The sequence below is a fragment of the Calonectris borealis genome, chromosome 3 (assembly GCF_964195595.1).
Source record: "Calonectris borealis chromosome 3, bCalBor7.hap1.2, whole genome shotgun sequence".
NCBI lineage: Eukaryota > Metazoa > Chordata > Aves > Procellariiformes > Procellariidae > Calonectris > Calonectris borealis.
Genome location: NC_134314.1, coordinates 94659142 through 94683274, shown reverse-complemented (window position 1 = coordinate 94683274; position 24133 = coordinate 94659142). Strand labels below are relative to the sequence as shown.

Here is a 24133-nt window from a genome sequence, read left to right as displayed (position 1 = left end):
AGCAACTGTGTATGCGAAGGAGAGACAAGAGTTACACGGCAAGTTTACTCTTATTACAAGAACTGGTATCAGAACATTCATGTTTGAACCCTGCTGTATTTCTGAATGTTCTCACATACAAATAGAAAATAATAATTAAATTTAAATTTTATTTTAGTTAGTCTAATAAACTACCACAATACCAAAATGACACTTTGTGCTTTGTTCACAGCCAATCTGCAGAAGTAAAAAGAATATATAGGCCAAGTCTACATACCTGTAAACAGAATAAATACTTCAGCAAATCTGCAAAACCATCCTATGCAAATAGTTAACACAACTGAAAACAAATGTAGCATATCAAAGATTTTTTAGTCCTAGTGCTTTATCAGCATTTTTACTTCCAGCAGTTGCCTTAATGTTCAAGAATCAGAGCAGCTCTAGCAAATTCCCTACTAAAAAACGAGCATGTTTTTCTTGCAATGTGCACATCTCTTTACCAGCCAAGAGGCACAAGCAAACTCAGCTCAAGAAGGATTCTCTCCATAAAGCATCTTCCAAAATAAAGCTACAGTTGGAGGAAAATGAAACTACAAATTACACAGTTGAGCTTAAGTTGTAGTATGCAGATTTTAGAATACCATATATTAAACACAGAATATATAGAGAGGTTTAGAATAACTTAAAAGACAACTTAGTATCTCACTGTGTTTGCTAATCTTTAACATCTTAGCTTACCTTCAGGGAGAATTTTTGCCTTACCGAGTTCAATAAAGAAGAAAGATGGGTCATGAAAGAAGAGATGGATTACCACATGAAACTTAAGTTTTATGCAAGTAAAAAGCAGCAGTCTAGACAAACATGCACTACAGCCAGTGCTATGTGCAATTGCAATTATTAAAAAACAAAAGGTTTTAAAGTAAAAATTTACAAGACATTGGTGTTTGTCCTAAAATATATATATTAATTTACCAGCAATGTGAGAAAAAGTTTCTCAAAATGAGAATGCCTGAAAACTGTAATTAAATTGTATACTGCAGTTCAAACAGATGTAAAATTAGTTAGAAACTCCTGTAACCCCTTTTAACTTGTTCTTCGGTTAAAGCCATCAATGTCTATTTTGTGAATAACTTCTAAGCTTTCCCTTTGTCCAGAAAGACAGGCCATTTACTTCCAAAGGGAGTCAGTAAAACATAAGCCTGAGAACAAAACAAAATGTTTATGCCTCCTCTGCTGTCACTTAGGACTTGCGCACTTACATTCCTCTTTGCTTGGTGAAGTTACATTCAGTTCTGTCAAAAGTTGCTGGTTGGAGTTAGCGGCCTGCGTGGTTAGAGAGGTATTGCTGTTGTCACTGTTCGTTTCTCCAGAGAACAAATCTGACTGGCTGTTGCTTGTGCTGGGAGTAGAGTCATCGTCTGGCTGCTTCTTCTGGAAATCTATCAAAACCAAGATTTCATGCGTCACCCACTTGTTCAATCTAATCATCCAATGTTATGCAAAAAACCTGAGCATAACAAAAATACCCCCAAAACACTGCCACAGGTATCACCACTCTGGTCATTTGTCTATCTCATACAACACAAAGTTAGAGCAGCCTTCAAGTTTTTATTTCAGATTTAAAGTATCTTAAAAGTTATTTGTTGTTGAAGAACAACAAACAATTTCAGAACTACACAAAGTTCTTGTTTCCAAGCTGTTCAAGAGCATCCAAAGCTTACCACTGTGTGTATCAGTATACAGCACATAGCATCATTTTAAAAATAGTTCACACAAAGCACGTACAAAAGCATAAAGGAGCAAACATCTGATGAGGGAAGAACTAAGGCATGTAATACAAGTATAAGGAAATGTTACACTTCTCTAAAAATAATACTTCTCACTGCTGTTTTATAAAATCCCACCTGTAACAGTTTTGGTGAAGCTAGCGTAGGTAGCTACGGTTCCAGGTTAGCACGGAGGAGCTGGTGAGGGATTTGCACCACTTGTTTGATGGGGGTTTCGGTGTGTGGGGGGGTTTGTGCGTGTGTTTTTTTCCCTCCTTCCTCTTTCCTTCACTTACTCCAACACGGGTAGTAAAAGTTGCTCATTGATCTATGACCATAGAGTTACGTATGGGAAGTAAATCACTACAATACATTAAAGCTATGGACAAATTATTTGGCTTCAAAGTTTTCCTTTTGTTTTCTTTTTGGTCAGCAAGCGCCAAGCCATGCTAAGTCTCCAAACTGCCCCCATATTCCAAACTCTGTGATTTGATAGATGCCATCCTCAGGCTTACCTTGCCTCCAAACCAGATTCAGGTTTGAGGGGAAATACTCTCTTCCTTTTCAAGTGCAAATCCTCCCTCAAGGGCTTTCCCAACCCCACAGTCCTGATACCTGATTAACTACAGCATTGGTCTCAGTTCCTACAGCTACACTACTGGATTTCAGTCTGGGAACACCCCTCCCAGCCAAGTGGCTTTTGGTTTGCTTAACATGCAGTTACTCTCATACCGCAAAGGCATCTCTTCCTTGTAAAGAGACAGCTGAAGATGAAGTGTACCACCTCTTGGTATTCCCAAACAAATCTTTTTTAAAAATGACATACAAAGGCAGAACTCATTATGCAAACACATACATATATCAATAGTGGTTGCTCATTATTATGTCATGACAGAGAGGAAAACAGAACAGTCCATAAATATTTGCAGATGATGACATGTTAGAAACACGAGTCGCCAACATGACTCACTGGGAGTGGGAAGCACTACAGTCAAACAGTCCCTAAATGCCGATTTAGGATTTAAGTGATTTACCAGAGAAATTAAGCTGTAACTTCTGCTGTGGAAGAGTCAGCCGGAAGTCCAGCTTGGAGAGGAACTAGCTCAAAGATGGGGAGGAGGAGGAAAGAGGCAGGAGACAGGAAATCATCCAATCTCTACAACATAGCTCTGAAAAACCAGTGGGATGCTCTTTGTCAGGGATGAGTTACTGGACCCAGGAAGATGTCCTACTCAGGCCTCACTAGTCATCAACAAAATTTCACCCAGGTTGGGCTTCTGGATATTATTAGTGTGTTTGTGCAATCAAGAAAGCTTCAAGCACTTGGGATTCTGCACCAGCCACAATCAGCTGCAGCAATTGTAACTGGAGCCACCACCCCAGAAGATACCCAACTCTTCACGCCTCTACTGAGGCCACAGTCCTGTCAGAAGGGGAGCTCACAGCTGGAGATGTTTTGGGAACCACTGGTCTATAAATAACCAGTACAGAAAATAAATGAAAATCTCACACGTTGCCTGCAAATATAAGGTGGCTACAAAGATTGTAAGTGTTTTACATGAGATTGCATCCAAGGCATTGCACAGAAGTAAAGCTGTGTTGTGTGCACGTATCAGAAGTGGGAGCAACTCCATCTTCAAGGAGCAGCGCAAAAATAATGGTTACACTCAATATTATACACTGCGAGCAATCTATAAAATGCATTAAAAAAGAAAGTGTAGAGTTACAGAACAGCAATAGATACTATGAAATATATTAAAATTCAGCAAGTTAAAAATTCTCAGCCAGTGTTTTGTTTTTTTTTTTTTGCTAGATAGCTGCAAATACTTTACTTGGTCTGCACTACCTCAGTGTCATCCACAAAAGGCATTTACAGAAAAACATAAAACATTTTTACAAAATGGTCTATATAATAAAAAGTCCTGACAGTCCTTTAATGAGAGTATGGTAAGTACTAGTGCTACCCTGTGTTTCCCAAAGCTGCAAGTTTAAAAGTACACTGACCAAAGTGTTTGTTTGTTTGGTTTTTTTTCCCCTGAAAATCTGTTCACTTTTGCAACTTACTGATAAATTCTCCAACTTCAAAGAGAGCATTAAAGGCTGTCAAAAATGGTCAGTGACAGCATTTCCCAACAAGCTTACTAATGAAACAGTTCAGAGCTGTCACAGAGCAGCAAAATCTACCATGGCTGTTAAAAGCCCTTTGCCTTCATGAATCCAGGACCTCGTGTTCAGAACTAACTTTTACTCAGACTGCAAATCAATTAACTTTCCAAAAAGTCATAGCTTGCTCAGTTGCGTGGAAGCTGAGAACATCTCCCATCCCCCCTTTTTAATCACTTCTTCACTGCAGACAAGAGTACTTGAGGAAAGTGTTGAGACTGCTGATCTCAAGCGCCCGAGATATTAACTGTAACTGAAGTTGTACTACTTACTTATACTACAGCAAATTATTAACAGTCGCCTTAGTAATGTGGTGTTAACAGCAATACAGGACCTATTCAGTAACATAGTTTATATAATAAATTTGACCTAAATTATCAACAGATTTCTGAAATGTTGCTTTATGATTTGTGGTCCAGTATTTACCTGGCACAAATACATATCTAATGACATACTGGATCAGCTGTATTATATTTCTTCTGTGTATCGGTGGATGGCATTTGGCTTCTGCTAACCAGGACTCTTGTTAACAGAAATAACTTGCAGATCACCTTGATCTCCCCCCAAGCACAATAAAAGCTGGCAACAATTACAGGAGAATAAATCCATCCAGTCAAGCCTTAACTGCTTAACAAATAAAACAAAAATACACACACAATACAGGCAAGACCCTGGCAAGTTTTGAAGGGGAGGCTTTATTCTGATTAAAATCAGAATGTAATTCTGTTGACAGAACACTGACGTCTCCTAATAGTCTCAACAAGGAAAAAACAGAACAAGAGTTGGCAAGACATTAATCATCATTTCCAGAAGTTTCTATTTAACTAGAGATGCATGCAAAACACTTTCATTTAAATTAATTTTTTCCTTAATTTTTACTGAGACTTTCACTATGCTAGCAAAATCCATGCCAAAATGCACGACTGACCAAAAATCTATCAAATCTACCTTCCCCTTTCCTAGTTAATGAAATGCAACTTTGTAACTTTTTACAGAAACTTCAACTGGTACACAGGTTTAGTGGAAACAAACTTTCTCCATTTGTCAGAAAATACGTTTTTTTTTTTCTTCTCAACATCGTCTCATTTTCTCCATGGCCTTCAGGTTTGGGGGTTTTTTTGTGGTGGTGGTAATTGGTTTTTTTGTGGGTTTTTTTGTGGTTTGTTTTTTTTTTTTTTTAAAGTGCAAGATATCCCGGTGTTAGTTACAAGGTGGAGCCAGCACCAAAATAAGATGTGAAAATTAGCCATTTCCTGCATGGGGGAACTACAGGAGGAAAGATCTGTCAATAAAATGCATGAAATACTTCCAATAAACTATTACTGCATGGTAGAAAAACTGCGAGTAGCAAGCAGCAACACTGCCAATCTTCTAGCTCCAAAATGCTTTTGCTTTGTTGAGTTTAAGGGTTGCACCCAGCATCTCAACTAGCTGAGCAGGAGCAGAAGATCTCAGGCAGGACTCTCATGCACTGGATGTTGATAGTGTTATTTTTGTTTTGTTACTTAGGATTTCTTTGTAAACAAAACAATGGCTATGTGCATATATAGACATGATACAAACATTTCATATTCTATATATACAATGAATTCAAATAGTTTAGATTAAAAGAAAGGTAAGAAGCCAGATTTGTTTCCAGACTTCAGAAGACAAGTTATTTTGCAAGACAATTTTTTGTCCATTTGCATTCATAAAAGAACATTGATAATGAAAGCCATTACCTTTATAGCTTCCAATTCTAACCCATAAAACCAGAGGTGTCACAAAAAATCATGTCTTCTGCACAGGACTGAAACTCCCTCGTATTTGTCCAGTTCCTGTTAGCAGGTTAGGGTGAGCAACCAGGAAGAGCCTGTCTTCCCAGTATGTTCATTTTACCCATTACCTCAAGATCAAACTAACAAATATTTAGAACATCCAACCTCTTCCATCACCTAAAATACTCCCAATTCTGTGAGACACAAAATCAGACAGTCCCAATTCCAGTATTTAGTTTACTTTAGCCATCAATATCCAACAAAATACCTAAGGAAATACTGAGTCCTCAACTTCTGCTGAACTGTAAGGGGTCTATAACTAAGCAGGGAACAACCCTTCAGCTTCTGGTAAGCAACTTCTGCGATGATGATTAGCTGAAACTTGACGTAAAGGCAAATATGAGCAATATCAGTGTGTCAAAGCATTTTATTCTGAAAAAGACAGGCATGTCAAAATTTTACATGAAATGACTTAATACTAAGCCAAAGGTTTTTATCATTTGCACTCATGCTATGGTATAAGAAATCATAAAATGTACAGAACTCCCAAAGGGTCTTACACTTAGCTCTCCTCTTGGCTTATTTTAAGGGTCAAGGTTACAAACACTTCCTATTCTCTGGTCTATAACAGATGTTTTCATTAATAAGAAACGGGTTCATCCAAATAAATTACGGATGTTGCAAGAAGTGTCAGAGTAAACAGCATGCTAAGAGGAGAAAATTAGTGTCTTTAAAGTAATTGTTTTGTTGATAGGCAATATTGCACCAGTTCTTTATTCTTCAGTCCAACAGCTCCCATAACTTACCAGTGTGAACTAGCAAAAAAGTTATTTGGAGAGTGTTTGCTTCTTACACTGCATTAAATGTGCAATCTGCACATTTTCTATTACCAGAGCATCTTGTTCTTTTACAGAGCATAAATTAATGTGTAAGTGTCACATCAAACATCTACTAGCTCATTAGTATCCCAAGGTACACAAGAGACTTTGACCTTACTCTAGTCTCACCAGAAAACAGTTCCACACTTAAAAAAAATGCATTTTGAAAGTACTTTATGGAAAGTAACACAAATATTATGACATTGAAACTGCTACAATGAAATGTTTATTTTAAGTTATTGCATCATTTTTTTTTTTTCACGTGCCTCGAAATACTGTTCATATATGACCATGGAATAGTACTGCAAGTCCTAAAGTTTTTACTTATTTATTGAGAACTCTTCACTGGACTTTTCTGGTTCATAGCTTACAAAGGCATTTCAAATGTCATTCATATATAACTACATTTTGCATAACAAATTAGTGTGAAATGGATAAAACCTTTCCTTTAAGTAGATAACTGAATGCAATCTAAAGCTCCAGTAATGGACTGGCAATAAAACTCCACTTGAGATGATTTTTTTTTTCCTTTTTAAATAACACACAGAAAGATGCACTAGCCCACTTGCAGAACAAACACATGCCCTGAGGGGAATGCACCGTAGAATTTGCATAAGCATTTGTATTAGGAGAAGACAACCAAAGTCATAAATCAGAATGAGAGTTAAGTACTGTACAAAATTATATTTATAAATATATAAACAATATATAACATATACACATAGATAAAAAGATATTTCTCAATAATCCACAATAATAATAGCAACAATAGGTGGATGAATTTAAAATTAGACTGAAGAGTACAAAATAACTATCGCAGTATATACTTGTATGAGCTACCAGCAGAGCTCATCACTTTCACAGCTAAGCATAAAGTACAGGGAGAATTAAAAAAACAGAAAAATACTAGAAAGATTATTTTCTATAGAACTGAACTTTATTTAGAATAGTGAGCACATATGGTACAGGCAAGCCATTCAGCTCTTGGGGTTTTTATTCACAAATACAACTTCCCCCCCACCCCACTGAGCTCTTTATGCTCAGTTATCCTTCATGATTGCTATACTTTTTTAAATGGCAACATTATTAATAAGAGTTTCAAATATTATTGTGATTTGCATGTTGCATATACTGAGCTTTTCATAGACATTTCTTTTTTTTTCAAATAAGCACAAAAAATACTAGAAAATGGGCAAAATAAACTAAAAAGATAAAAAAAGATGGATCTGCAAGGATGGCAGACAGTGAGAACATGGATACAATTACATGTATTTATCATTCAGGAATTAGGATCGAGCTATGTAATAAGACTGCCATATTCGTAAAATTACTGGGATGTTTAACATGATTAAGTTTGTTGTTGTTTTGGGGGGTTTTTTTTGGTTGGTTGGTTGATTGGTTTGGTTTGTTTTCCAGGAAGTCTGATGACATTGTGTTTTGAGGTGTTCTTCTCTCAAAAAAAGACACCCCTTGCTTAAAGGTGACATTCCGAATTGGCTTTCTGTCTCCTGGCTCTATAAAATGATTCTCCCCCAAAGCTACACAGGAAGATTTTGCCTATTTTTTAGCAAGAAAATAACTAATTGTCATGGTTTTGGCTGGGATAGAGTTAATTTTCTTCCTAGTAGTTGGTATAGTGCTGTGGTTTGGATGTAGTATGAGAATAATGTTGATAACACACTGATGTTTTAGTTATTGCTAAGTAGTGCTTACATAGCCAAGGACTTTTCAGCTTCCCAGGCTCTGCCAGGTGCACAAGAAGCTGGGAGGGAGGATAGCCAGGACAGCTAATCCAAACTGGCCAACGGGGTATTCCATACCATATGATGTCATGCCCAGTATATGAAGCTGGGGGAAGAAGAAGGAAGGGGGAACGTTCGGAGTGATGGCATTTGTCTTCCCAAGTAACCATTACGCACGATGGAGCCCTGCTTTCCTGGAGATGGCTGAACACTTGCCTGCGGATGGGAATTAGTGAATGAATTCCTTGTTTTGCTTTGCTTGCGTGCGCGGCTTTGGTTTTACCTATTAAACTGTCTGTATCTCAACCCATGAATTTTCTCACTTTTACCCTTCCGAATCTCTCCCCCATCCCACCAGTGAGCGAGCAGCTGTATGGTGCTTAGCTGCTGGCTGGGGTTAAACCACGACACTAATAAATAAAGGCTAGCAAGACAACAAGCATAACATTATTACATATGACCTTCAACTTAAGATCCAGGTAATTAATAAATATATATGCAGACGTATTTTTAAGGAAGAGAAATGCAGTTTTGTATAAAAGTGAGTAGAAGAACCTGCAGTAACTGTATTAACCAGGCTTGTAACACCTTACATGACTGCCATGAAAAAAATTGCCATTTTTACACCATGTGATCCCACCATCTCCAAAGTACTTGCGAAATCCTGAACTGATGAAAAAGGAATTTCATTATCATCTACAAAAGCATCCTCTGAGAGCGGCTTCCCTACAGAACAAACACTCCTTGCTCTGCCTGATAATAACAATTTGCTTACCATAGCTATTTCAGCACTGACCAGGAATAAGGTCACTGAAAACCCCCGTAACATTTTAAAAACCCTTGTGTCACATTTCCTATTGTTACTTAGAGTAGCATGCTTACATTATAAAGAAGAATAAATATTATTGCCTGTCATCACAGGATCCAAAGTACTGAAGCTATGAAGACTGAACTACTATTTTAACAATCCACTTTAAATTTCCTGTTACAGAATCCCTCAGGTCCGCAGTTAGCATACATACTTTAATTCATTACAGAGCATGTACAATGAGAAGGTACTATACAAAGGTACTATTACATTGCAAAACCTAAAACCAATAAGGGGCTAGCTATGTAGCACCTACATCTGACAGTGGAACCAGGAAATTAAGACAATTTATTGCCCAACTAATTGAGACTATATGGATTTTTGAATCCGTATCAAATGATATTGGTAATAATCCAACCCAATGGGAAAGCATGAACTTTAAACAAACCGTGGAAAACAAAGCGACCACCCCTTGATCATGACTGCAAGAAATATTTTATTTTTCAGTGATATGTAGAGTAGGAATTCATTAGGAAGAACATCTACCAAAACGGACTACTAGTAAAACACCAACCAAGTGGACGACTCTTACGTGCTGCCACTGCAAAAGATGGCAATAAGAATAATTTGACCAACTCTAGCAAGAAACAAGAAAAAATCCGGTACCCAACAGTCAGGAAGAGTAAACTGATATAAGGTTATGGAAATAGTCTGCAAATCTAACTGGCTGCAGCCATTTGAAGGATCCATTTGGCACTTAAGAAGAACAATCATTTAACATGATCTGAGGGTAATACAACAGTGGAGATGTAACAGAGAATTAAATATAGGAGAGTTTAAAAAAAAGTACCTGAGGAAAACATCTAGGCAGCTGTGATCTACAGAATTTATTCTCAAAGACGACTTGGAAAACGTGTAACATGAGCATTTAAAAACAGACAAGACAAAATTCTGGAAAATACTTTAAAGTGTAAGTTTAGAATTGATGAAGAACAGCACACAACCTACAAAAACCACTCCCCTAAACTTCTGTATCTTTATCTCTAGGATTTTTTTAGTACTAGTACCCCTTTACGAAATGAAACAAATTAGTAAGAAATGTCCCATTTCAAATTAAATTCACAGAGTGATGATACATCAAAATCTATGCTCCTAAAGGGGGAGAAACCTTCATTTTGATTAGAAGAATTTGATCCATAAACCCATAAATCAAGCACTCTGCAACAGCAGCGAGTCATACGAAGTAAACTAATGAAGTGAACTTCTTGAGGTGCTTTTCTAATAAATCAGAGATCTTGAAAATGGGACTGTAACTGATAGAATTTAATTACCATTCATATTTATTCTGGACACTTCATTCACCAGGCACATAGGAACTAATATTGTTTTAATAAAAGAAATGTTTCAATTAGCTTTTCTTGTACTGGAGCTACCTTCTAAGTCACCTTATCACGCCCTTTCCAATACCTAGAGAGAACCCTCCAATTTCAACACACGTCTATTATTTTTTAATTAATTCCTCCAGTTCAATTTATGTGGTTCCAATTAAAGTGAACGTTTGCCTCATTTTCTGTCAATAATAGTCACATTTATAGTTCAAGCATTCCCAAATATTTGACTATACTATAAATTGTCAGGATTTTCACAAGGGATAAAAGGCCTCTACAGTAAATTAAACCTTTTCAGTACTAACACACAAACCCCTCATCAATTCCCTCTCCCTCATCTCCAGTTAAGACACCTTAATAATCACCATTACTGAAACTCTCAAAACATCCCTCAGAATTACTCATTTATCAGACTCTTTTCCCCAATCTCCTTTGAACAGCCAAGAGGCAGAGCCAAAGACGGTTCCGAAGAGAAGGGAGAGAAGGCACTCTTAGTATTTTATCACTGTTTGGGTTTTACCAAAGCCATGAATGGCGAGGTGAAGCATAAGGGGTGAGCTTCTTCCCACTCTTCCCAACCTTACTAGAATCTGATGCTTCTTCTTGTAATAAATATCTGACTTCATATGCAGTAGCTAGAGAAAAGCATGGAGAGGAAACTCCAAGTCTGACAGTCCTTAGTCGCGGGGGCAAAAACTTTAACATGGTTGGAGTTTATACGAGCAATTTGTGACTGCAATAATCTACAATAATATGAAAAAACCCAGGTCATGTTTTAATGACACAAGTGAGAAAGCTCACTGGAAACTCATCTGACACCTTTGTGCCTTAGCTTCAAGCTCCACATTTTACTAACTTCCCAAAGGAGTCTGGGAGGTTAAGGGAGTAGCTGTAGTCTCCCACTTACCATCCCCTCCATCCTTTTCTGTAATCACACAGAAATGCATGAGAGCACAGTGTTCAACCTGCCAACAAAAAAACTGCAGAAGTTCAAGGACCAAGGAAAGGAAAGTTGATCTAGATTTATGAATCCAAAAGGTCAAACACAGCAAACTCTTACTAGATGCAGTTGCTGCAAACCACTGCGTTACATTAAATTCTGACTATGAAACACTATGGCTCAGAAACCCAACCCCAACTTAAGCACCCCTTGCTTATTTTCAGCAAATTTGAAATATATATATTTCTTTTCCAGTCTTTTAGGAACAAAAATATGAATATGCACAGATACCAAAGAACTGCCTACATAAAATAAACATTGCTTAGGCCTTCCTGTGAGCAACAAAACACGCTGAAGTTTTCAGTTAATAAAAACAATTTTTTTTTTCCCCTACTTATTAAAATTGTCTTCTAGAAGAACATAGTAGCAATGTTGAATTCAAGTCAATGACAGCACACATTTTCATTATTAGCCAATTAATCCCAAAGAAAACAGCTGGAGCACATCTCAAAATTTGAAATCAGTATAAAATGGCTGCAAAAATAAGTCATCTAGTGAGTTCATATATAAAACTTATGGATTTTTTTAATGTTTTTTCTTACAAATGCTGACTATTTTAATATTTAGATACTTCTCTGGTTTCTTTACTTTAAAAGAAGTGTAGAAAAGGAATGGAAAAACTACTCTCCTCAGAATGATGCATTCCTGTCCCCCCAGTGGAAAGGACAGATAAATACACTTCTCCTCAATTCACTTATTTTTATATAGCAAATACATGTGTACTTAAAGCAACTCTTGTGATGATGAAGTGATCCTTCCGTCTGTCAGCTGGAGGATCACTGCTGATATACTGGCTAAAACACCCACTCTTGTCTATGTGTTAATATGGAAATAAAGAGAAAGTGCAATAAACAAAAAAGCACATGAAGAAAATTATCCTTTTGCTTCTCGCATCCACAATTTGTCATTTGATATGATCTGACTTCTTTTGCTACCACTTGCAAGTTATTGGAGATGAGAAAATTAGCCTTTTACCAGCGCTGTTTCCAGAGATCTGGGTTGCAAATGGTTGTTATTGGGCGTAATAGATCTGGAATCCCTTAAATGGGAGTCTTCATCAGCAAAGCATAAATCTCTAAATCAGAGCAGCAATGTGCCAACCTTGAAAAATACATTGATTAAATGCTGGTAACATTGGCATCCTGCACATGCAAATAGATTCTGTGGCCAGTCTTCCATGTTCCAAGTTTTGTTTCTACAAGTTTAACAGCGTCATGGCCATGGCATTAGGATTCCTACTCATGGAAAGGCCCCAGCTGTTTCACTTTTCATCTAGAGCCTTAGAGAAGATTTACAAGCTTTTGCATACAAAAAAAGCAAAAACTATTTTGAGTGTTCAACCTGGGGGCAGGGAGAAGAGCAGTTTTTGTTATGCTCTGAAAGAACAACAGGAAAAATCATCCTAAAACACTTACTGAACAGAAAGGAAAACAAGGATGGAAAATGTTATTCTCGCACATTCAGCTGGTTTGTTACACTTTCTGAAGTGCAATGGCCATGAAAAACAAGGAATTAGAATAAGCTTTCAAGAAGCATTTGAAAGCATTCTTTCAAGCATTTTTTGTTATGCCTAAACAGAGCTAGAAATAACAATTATATTACATAGCCTCTCAAGGAGCTCGCATTCTATAGATTGATAGATTGAACCTATCCCTGAAAAGCTTATAGAGAAAATCTTAGAAATTATCTGCTTCTTGGCATTAATAAACTACAAGATAAAGAGTTAACAACAATCTTTCTCCTCCAGTTAGGGTGGCTAATTGTGTTTGAAGTACAAGTAATTATAGGCATTACTTTGGAAACTGAGGACTGGCACATAAAATTCAGATAAAACAAATAAATATGAATAAACTAAAGGATGAATAAATTTTCAGAAAGAGCCAAATGATTGCTAGAAGCTATTAGCTGTTTCGTGCATGCTGTTCTGATTACCTGCTTAAAGCACAAACATCCATAGAGCCTATCTTACAGCCCAGCAAAAACGGCAAAATGCAACCGATTCCAGGAGCAAGAAGGAAGGGTAGCAGAAAAATTAAATTAACTGACAAACTCAGAATAAACTGGGTCAAGCAGCCCAACCCTCCCCCATCATACTCAAAGAACTAGAGTGGCAGGAAACCCCATATGCAATTCAATTCTCTACAAAAAAGTTCTAATTTTTCTTCAGGAGCAGCCTAAGAGGCGTCCTGCACCATGAAGTTTCCAGTTCAGTGTGTGATTCAGCAGATTAAAGTATGTGATGTCTACCACCAGAGGGAGGTGTTCTATTATATTGCATTTTCCAAAAACTTCATCCCTGCAAGTTGATTTCAACTCTATTTAATCATCATCAGTAGGGAACAAGCTTCCTTCTTTCTGTAAAGACACTTTGAAGATTCTCTTGTTATGTATATCCACTTTAGACTAATTACTGCTATGGCAAATTTGATTTTCTGTTTAACAGAAGCAACTTGGTAACTAATCTATCATTTCCATCTCAGACAATCAACAAAAACCCTGCCCTTTACACTCTCTTGCTGACCCATAACACCAAGACAATAGAAATGCTCATCTTCCATATGACCGGGGACCATTACAGAATTTTTTCCAAAACTGAAACTACTCCTACTTTCTTCAGTGGGGAGGGGGAAAAAAAAAAAAAAAAAAGGGAAATGGCATCACCTTGCTATCTTGCATGAACTGGTTCAGCAAATCATCAAACTTGAAAGATACATAAATTAAAGAGGAGAAAAAGAGAGAGTGTTTCAGAAGCATGACTGATGTCATTTAATCTTTGGTAAATTCTGCTGTATAAATTTGTGGGAATAACCAGTAGTACAGTTTCCTAAAAGACAAAGGAGTGGTGCCAACAATGTCTAACTGTAGTCACTTAATTTGTGCACAAGCGTGAGTAAACAGAGCCAGATACCTTTTGAAAAAGACTCAGAGTGCCAACATGAGGAGAAAAACTACTGCAATATAAAGTGCCTAAATCACTCTCTTGAAATACTCACTTGCCTCTGTTGACTACAGTGGGCAATGCAGTTATGCATGGGGAAAAAAAGAAATCCCACAACTCAGCCATCTTGCTTTACAATGATTCCTCCTATTCTGCACATGTAGGGAATAAAAACCACCCCCTTGTGTTTGAAAAAGAGGAGTTATATGCTTCCTACGCTACAGAGCTGAACAGATAATACCTGCAACACTTGAAACAACAGCAAATAGAAATACAGATGAAAAAGAGAGGTTTTCCTGTATCACTTCAAATACAGAGTACACCAACTCCAGTCTTCAGGAGAAGAAACCTGTCATCCATTGCACTGGCCATTTCTAATTAAAGTCTGCAAGTTCTTCAATATATGAACTTTAGATGATAGCTTTCATCAGGAGACTCTCCAATGTTAAATCTGATCTTGCTGGAGAAGCAGAAATATATCTAATAAAAAAAAGGGGAGTAAAGTTTTTGCTTGGAAACAGCAACAGTAAATCTAACAGGTAATACTCTGGCTGACTTGCTACTCTTCTTCCTCATCTAAAGTTCTGTAAGGCAACATTTTAATGCTGCCTAATTGTCTGTATATTAAAACATCTCTGAGGCAAACAACTTCAGAAGTTGTTCTTCTGAAGGATGGATTTTATTCTCATAATCATATAGTAGGACCATAGTGATAGATATGACACCAGATACATTTTTATGCCTATATGTAAAATAAACTTCAACAAAAGAAATATATTTAATGCAGGCCAAAATGGAAGAAAAAGGATTTTTTTCTTTTCTGTATGGGAAAGGAACACTAGAACTATTACTTTTATTCATACTATGGGCTTGGATTCTCTCTAGAAACACTACTTACACACACACACAAAAATGTTTTATGTGTTTATTTAAATAAAACATGGGCTGCACTAGATATTTTAAAAGTCAACTTTAAAGAACATTTATCTTTTTCTTACTTGTCCAAGGTTTCTGTAAACATTAATACATTAAGATTCCCAGCAAATAATAGTGGCAGCTCAACTGAAAACACGAGTAAAATGAAGGTATTTCAGGTGGTTACATCAATGAACAGCCTAATGTTTGAGTTTTTTTCCCCAGAACTAAATTCCAAGTTGATGCATGTTTTCTCCAAGATTTTAACTAAGAAATTGATTTGTAGACTTGCATGCTAACTGCGTGATATTCCACAGGAACTCAAAATTTGAATCTTAAATCTTGTTTCATAAAGGCAAGTCTTCTGCAAATCTCCTGCACTTGATTTCACAAAGACCCAAGAGTGTTCCTGGTTCTGCCATGTCTTCTTCCTGCCAAATTCAGCAATGGCTAAGAACACATTAGCACTACAAACACTCTGGTATGAAACCCATGTATTCAATTCCATCAACATACTTCCTTGCTAATTAATTTGTGACCTCTGCAACACACTCTGGGATTTGAATCCACAATCTCCTCCAGTTCCCAGTTCAGAACATAATTCAATCTTGACTGCAACACTGGTCTGGCTTCCTGCTTATTCTTTCATTTCCAAGCTCCCCAGGCTACATTAGAACATGTCAGCTGCATCTGGGATAAACATTGTGATTACAGAAGCTCAACTTTCAATTACAAGATTTCAATACCTCTTATTTAGTTTTAGGAATACTCATTTTTCTATTTTGCAGACATTTACACAGCTGTGCTACTTCTGTTTTGCCTAGTCTGTCCCGAGTCGAATTCTGCTTTATTAAATTACCATCAAACCAAGTTCTGGTTGTGATGCTGCTTGAAATAGTAGATTTAAATTTGCACATTTAAAAGAATTTTTGAAAAACAAAGACAAAAAAATCAGTGCCCCAAAAAAGATCATAGTGGCAGAGGTGACAGATGAAATCCAAGCTTCTGTAGTATGTTCAACTAGATTATCTCAAGCTGCTTTATACTGAACTGTACAGCATTTAGAGTGAAAAATATCCCATCTCATATGTCTAAAGGTAAAGTTTGTGTTTATTGTTGAGTGATCTTTTCGGTATTTGCAAATACACTTTCAACGCTGTTAGCTACATTTTCATAACCACTTTGTAAGGGTATCCAACTGCCTTTAGAGATAGGGAAAAGCTGTGTATGAAGAAAATTAAGCCACTTGCCCATTTCATGCTGGAGATGCATGACAAAGTCAGGAAGACTACATTCATTTCAAATTTAGGAAGGGTTTTTTTTTGGTGAGTATTTTTAGAAGTTTTGAGAACAATTTGCCCTGTTTTCTTAGCCTGGCACTCTTGGCCACTACTGATGACAGGGTGCTGGCTAGTCATAGCTTTGGCTGGCCCTGTACAGACATTCTTTTATTCAATTTCATGAATTATTTAGGAATTGTTCCTTGTGCACAGGAAACAGTTTGAAGAGAGCAAGAAACACTGTAAAGAGAATGGAGCTGAGGAAAGAAGAACAGAAATCAGCAAAGAAAGAACATCGTTAGGAGTATACTGTGTGAAGAACTCAATCCCTCAAATCAATTAAAATTATATTCTGATATTAGCCATTTTGCTTGCAAATTGTAAGGTTTGCCATTTATATCTTGCTTAATCATACTGACCCATTCTAGACAAATAAAACCTGTTTTTTAAAATTATTTCTGAAAAAGGGCTCACCCAGTCCTCCTCCTGAAAAGAAAGAGCAACTTATAACATCTTTATAAACATTACACAATACCTAAATAGCCTGTTATTTTGCAAACAGCAAAGTGACTACCGTGAATTCAAATAAAGTAATGCCACAGCTGACATCAAGAGCTTTTTAGTCCCTGACTTTTGTTCTCCTTTTCCAGAGGACCCTGAAGTAGCTCATCATGATGTATGGAAAAATTACTACTTTCTAGTTCTAGAACTTCTTTCTCTTATTCCTGCTCATCAAACTTGAAATCTCCTCCCTTCTCCACACTTCGTCAAAGAAATAGTTTTAGAAACATGAAACTTATGTTCTCTGGTCAATTTAAAGATTATTTACACAGTCTGTATTTCCCATCAAACTTGCTTTATAAGAAAACTGCACAATGATACTGATTTGCAATGCCATGAGAATAACTGCATCAATCTGAAAATCTGCTGCAGTCCTTCATGTTGAGAACATGGCACTACTCTTAAGAATTTTCACACTAGTTCTCACATTAAAATTAAGTAGCAGAAAAGTAATGCTTTTTTTAAAAAGCGTTACAGTCACAAAGACTGCTAGGAACAGGCTTGTCTGTCAAATTCGTTGCAATGCTAGATTCTCAAGCTTTCTGTTTAATTCATGCTAAAGACTGAGGCAGGGATTGGTCAGTGGAGAGTGGTAGTTGTACATGCCCATGAATGATGTGTCACCAGCTTCTAGATTCAAGACTCATGTTTATGATTTTCTGCATTACCTGCCTGCCAGACTTCTTTCAGTGCTGTAAAAGGTATTTTATCTTAGCAATAGATGTCTTCTTTTCATCACTTATTTTTAGGGAGAGAGTATCAGATCTTACATTGATGGACACTTCCTGCAACTTTTTTTTCCTTCTTTTTGATAATAACCCCAAGCAAATGATATCTTAAAGATACTCTACAAAAAGGAAGTTAAGACTATTGTTGGTCGTATTTGTATTGCCTTCTCACTTGAGCATAATTCTACTTTCTTTTTCTTTAGTCATTCTCTTACTTCTGCTATCAAGCACAACGAAAAAAAACACGGCTAGAAGCAAGTAAGAACGCCTTTATTCTTAACATGCTGTGTTAGCAATGCTAACACTAGGCAAATGGAAGCAGTCCCAATGCATCTGAATCCTGTCAGAAGCACAGCATGCTGACAGTATCGCGTTCAGGAAGATCTGGAAGTTCAGTAAAGGCACAGAGCTATCCCTCTGCTATTCTGAACGCATTTTCATAGTTTCTTTAAGGAAATAAATCTTAGCCTGCTATTCTGATGCTGAGAAAGTAGAGTTTCTATTATCTTCATTACCTGTTCAATGACAGCAGACTGAAAGGTTTTCATCAAATCTCATGTGGTGAGGAACAGAAAGCTGTAGCTTTCCACCTCGATGCCCGATCAGTCCTAAAATACCTTCAAAAATATCTGTTTTTAAAAATAGAAGTTGGAAGCACAGGTCTCTACGTTAATACAAAATGACCGTCTAATCGAAGTTCAAATGAAACTGATCCAAAACTGCCAAGCCACAACTACTTTGCAGATTTTTGTCTTACTGACAAAGTTACAGGTTATTTTTACATCGCAATTTTCCACAAGAGAAGTTACGTCACGGACCTATCACTGATGTCTGGAAGTTTTTCCAAGCTCCTGTGCTTGGGACCTACACTTGCTCAGTTGTCCAGAAGGAGTAGGAAGTCCACAACTAGGAATTTCTGAAACTTTTAAACAGAAGTTACATGTCTTTTGTTTCAGCAAAAGACAACATATATTCTGTATGCAGCTGCAAACAACAGATTTTTGGAAATACTATCTAAGCTAAAGAAGTTACATCAGAAAAATAAAGAACACTAGAATATATACGTATCCGCTTAAGAACAATCACTATTTCTTGAAAATGTCCAGACTATGTACCAATACCTTATGCAGTTTCTTTAAAAAAACATCAGATTACGCCATAGTTCAATTATTCATCTATTAGAAATCTGTAGATGCAAATGGAAAAGCATATGGTAGCAACTTCAAAGTATTGTTTCCAATTAAAACTGTAAGTGCAACTGAAATATTGTATTTATTTAAAATGCCGTTCAACAACTAAATATAATGAGAGCAGAGAGAATAAATAGAGAATAATTAGCTATACCAAGAGAGAAAAGATGCTCCTGCGGTTATCATGCACCTGAAAGTAATTTTATTGGAAAATAAAAATCAGAATGGGCCTCACAATGAGACATAGCAATAACAGCATGCAATTTACATACTGCTTTTATTTAAAAAATCATCATTTGTCATCTTTAAGAAAGCACTAAATAGTCCTAGGTTAATTAAGACTCAAAATTATTAGAGAAGTATATATATACCAAGCACTCACTAAACTGCCCAAAAAAGCCATTTAGTTTCGTTAGTTCACTTTAAAGCAAAATGCATCAATAAATCTCTCTTAAATTTAATGAAGTTTATGCATATCTGCTACTCTCCTAAAAATGATTTGGCAAGCAAAATTTTTGTGATGAAATCCAGTAGGTCCATCTCTTCTCTGTAGAAATTTTCAGCAGGCTGGGACACGTCTCCTTGTTTAAACTGTACCATAGTCCTCCTTTGCAAATATAAGTGGTGCGTGAGAGCAGAAGTATTTAATTCGCCCATTTAATCCTCTTAAATATTTTAAATATGCCAGAATTTGGTCACAATGAAGAAAGCTTTTCTCTTGTGGCACAGTATTACCTTTATCTACTGTTTTTCAATATCTATTTTCCATGCTCATCCCCCCTAATTAGGGCTTTACTGAGCAAGAAGGTAACAATTACGGAGCTCTCTAGCTAGTATAACATTGCATCTAATCTACATGTTGTAAAAAGACAAAAAAACAAAAACAAAAAACAAAAACCTACAACAAAAAAACTCTGAAACCCCAAAAACATCAAGTTATTTTAATCCAGTACCATGACAGGCAGTTATTATCAGAGACTGTGATACACACTAAACTGTCAAACCACATTCTTAGTAAATACATGAGCTAGAATTACAAGAGATGCTACTCTGCCCTTGTTAAAATCCAAGTCCATAAACAAATACAAAACTTGAATTTTTCCACAGAAGTGAAAAGAAGCCAGAGCAATGAAGAAGTGCAAAAGAGCAGAAACTTACATTTGGCTTCAGAAGCTTCTACTACCTTAATTGTTTTTGCTGACTTCATGACATCTTACTTTTAGTGATTAAGAACCTTTCCCCTCGGGTATCCATACTAGCTGTATAGTCTCCACTGAAAAGACAAGTCTTTTGTATAAATATTAATGTTTCACACCTACAAAAGCAGTCAGCTGTGAAAAAGTTTTTCTTCAAAACTTTATTTTGATTTTCTGTGGCTCCACCCAATATTGCATAAATTGAGTTAGCTACAGGATTCCACTGGGTTTTTAATCTTTTATATGTTCATTGGTATTTTATATACTTAATTATAAGGATAAAAAAAAAATGCATTCAAAGTGTTTCTGTATACAAACCCCATGCTTTAGGAGATATTGTGTGGCAAAGAACTCTGCAAAGACACTTTAAGATGTTGAGGAAAAACATGCCTCCAAAGTGAATTTTTTTTTCCCCTCTTTATTGCACCAGACTCAAAAGAACAAAGTAACTTCTTGGTTGGCACTCATTGTTTCATGACTTACAAACATGCACATTTTTGGAATTAGAGAGCAACTCAACTCTTCAGAACATCTCCTGACATTTACATTTAACATAGCCATAACATGTTCACAGCACTTGGTGAGTTATGGTCTGATGAAAAAGGAGGAAAGGGGAAGAAAAGCCATTTGGAAAACACACAAGTATTGTGATTATACTGATAAAATCCTGAGAACTGACAAGTTACTGAATGTGTCTGACATTTGGAGTCAATACTTTGCTTTAAGATCTGACCATCAATTTCCAAGTTGCAATCATGGGTCTGTGTCAGACATGAGTTAAACACTCATTAGATTTCAGTTATAAGCACCTAAACAAAGACAGGTTTAATCTGAATTAGGACCTTTCAGCTATGGAACAAGTCCTTGTACTTGTGAAGTATCTTGCTTCCCAGTGCTAGAGTCTCAAAGATCTTTGATTAACATATTTTAATTTGATGGTTTGCTATTTATACATAAATGTTAGAAAGCCTTAACCCCTCTGTCTTAAAGCTTCCAGAATTCGAAATTTTCATCAAACCCCAATGACATTCTGAACATATGATGTCATCTCCACATGGTTGAATATGTATCAGTATTCAGTGTACAGGGCCAGGAGTACGGGTTTGGAATACAGGAAAATACTAAAACTATTTTCTTCTGCTTGTTGAGATGGTATACTGTTTAGTGCAAGGACCACTTCATTTTTGTTTACATGGTACTCAAACCTGAATTTCTATCTCAGAAATTTAAATGGCACTGATTCCTTATAACACACATCTTACAAATGAGACATAAGTAGAAAAATTAAATAATTTTTTTCAGGGTAGTAAAGTCATTTATGAGAAATTCCAAACTGATACCACATCTTCGTATCCTTTTCTTTTCCTACTTGCATTTCTTTCTTCTACGAGTTTAACATCACTTTACAGACTTAGGTGCCTAGATAATAATCTAATTAGTGAGTGCACATATCTATCTATCTATCTATCTCCACATTAAAAGTAAAAAAAAAAAAAAAAAAAGAGACCCTAAATGACCACAAACCTGTGCGTCCTACCATCTTTAATGTAAAGAAATCTGAAAGTCACTTTTGAAAATGTGCTAATGGACAATTTGATTGCATTGAAAGCTCTGCTTTCACCTCCAAAGGACTTCATCAATGGGAAACAAGTTATTATGGCTGTCATTTTCTACTGGCTAGAAGATGTTTTCCTATCTCAGTGGAAAACAGTCCTGGTTATGATTGTGTACATTTTCTATGCATACACTGAATCACAGTTGTGGATTCATATAGGCACATCTGCTCAGAAACCAGAGGGTGTTATGGGATTAAATCAATCTTTATTCTTCATATACCTTCCAAAACAGTTGGGATCATATTCAAAATGCCCTCCTTTAAAAGTGTTCCACGAGAGACGGCACTGACATCATGGCTGACAGCTCTCTGCAATAACGGAATACTTTTTTATAATAAAAATCAGATAGGTGAAATGGAGGAGACAAATTGTTCACCAAAATCTGCAATGAACTCCCTCAGGAACAATGAACCACTACCAGCTCACTTCATTCTGCTACATACGGCAAGTATGTTTTTTATCCCTTCTAACATGTAACATACATATATACCCTATCACCTACCTAGTCCCATCCCTTTTCCAAAACCTTTCAAACAAAACACACTTGCATTGCCTGCACATGATTTTACCCCAGGCAAAAGGAAAAGGGAATTGCCAGCATGAAGATATCATACTTTTTCAGCACTGTTGAAAAATGCTCAAAATATACAGTGACACATGGTAAAGACGCCTGCATAAAATAAAATGTCATAAAAATGTGCCTTAGAGCTGATTTAATGCTAACTAATGCTGGTCAAGATGAAGTAGTAGGCACTCCAAAGATTTTGAGAGGTAATATAAACCACAAAAAAGTTTATGCAATATCAGTTTACAGAAAAATTTGAAGCAGAAAATGGGAAAGTTGAATGTTAATATTTTTAAAGGGGTTGTTTGTTGGTTTTTTGTTTGGTTTTTTTTTAATTATATGGGAGTAGAGCACAACAGAATTTTTAAGCACGTCCAATAAAATTTAGAAACTTGAGTGGACCTTTTTTACTATTATCAAGATCTGAGTACATTGCATTCATAAGTTTCATTTTCAAAACTGGTGCATGCAGCAAAATATTTTTCTTCATTACCTATCATGTTTCACCCATTAAACTATGAGTTTGTCAGAGGCTAGAAACAAATCACTAGCCATGTTTAATGGGTAAAAGCACCAAAAATAATTAGGAAAAACTACAGAAAACCCAAGAGAAAGTATTTATTTTCTGTTAAGACAGCAAGTCCCACTAGAATGGGGAGAGTAGATGGGAGGGAGAGCAGAAGGAAAAAGGAGACACCAGATTTTAAAAGCAATTACATGTTTAAAAGGTAGGGGCTTTTTTTTCTTTTTCTCTGCAAAAGTGACAACAGCTCTAGGAATTAAATGCATCTTACAGTACAGGAAGGGCAATTGTGTGAATTTTCATCAAAACTTTGTATGAGCAACAATGCGATGATTACTAAGGAGCAGAAAGGAACTCAAAATATTTAAGTCAAATGATGAACATGGTTTTATACTGGTATCTCCAAGAGGCCTAGAAACTATTAATACTAGAACACGCCTGGTGACAAAGCTGATTTTATTCCTACACCAGGATTTGGTTTATATATCTGTATTTGTACGCAGCATAGAGATGTTGGGTAGAGAGAAATACTGCGTAGGGACAAAACACAGAACACACAAATGACTACAAGAGAAGGTATTGAAGATCTTAATCATCTTTAAAAATTGCTTATTTCACCAATATGTTGTGACCAGTGGAAATAGAAAGCTTACCCCCCAACAGGTTTGGCAAGAGAGGTAAGTATCTGAACATTCAATAGTACCCTTAGCTGGCTGCTTGAAAAGCAACACTGAACAGCCCTCAAAAGACCAATTCAATGATACTCAGCAAGAAGTATAAAGAACATAGATTCTGAAGAGAACACTACTGGGTGAAAAATTCATGGTCCTGCAGAGTGTGAGAAGACACGGAAAGCTGAATGAATAGAAGAATGAATAGAAGAATTTTTATTGCACTCATTTTTAGAAGACTGCACTGGCCAGTGTATAAGATATGTATTTGTATCAGAGCACTTAGGAGCTACTCTGCTCTCCAACACTGATTCTGGTTGATGTTGCAAAAATCACTTCAGCTAAGTCTCTTTCCACTTTTTCTGTATGCTGGCCCTGTCAAATTAGCTTGCAAACTCCTAAGCACAATGATTGCTCTCAGAATTCACCTATGAAGGATGCTCAGGAAAGCTAACTCAAATGAAAATGA

At 36.4% G+C, this 24133-nt stretch overlaps 1 protein-coding gene across 1 annotated transcript in view; it reads right to left on the bottom strand.

Annotated features, from left to right (window-relative positions):
• ZFAND3 (zinc finger AN1-type containing 3) overlaps positions 1-24133 on the bottom strand; it is a 144505-nt gene that overhangs the window by 49463 nt on the left and 70909 nt on the right. The window contains 1 exon segment of the mRNA XM_075146797.1: positions 1239-1418. Coding sequence (XP_075002898.1) covers positions 1239-1418 — 180 coding nt within the window.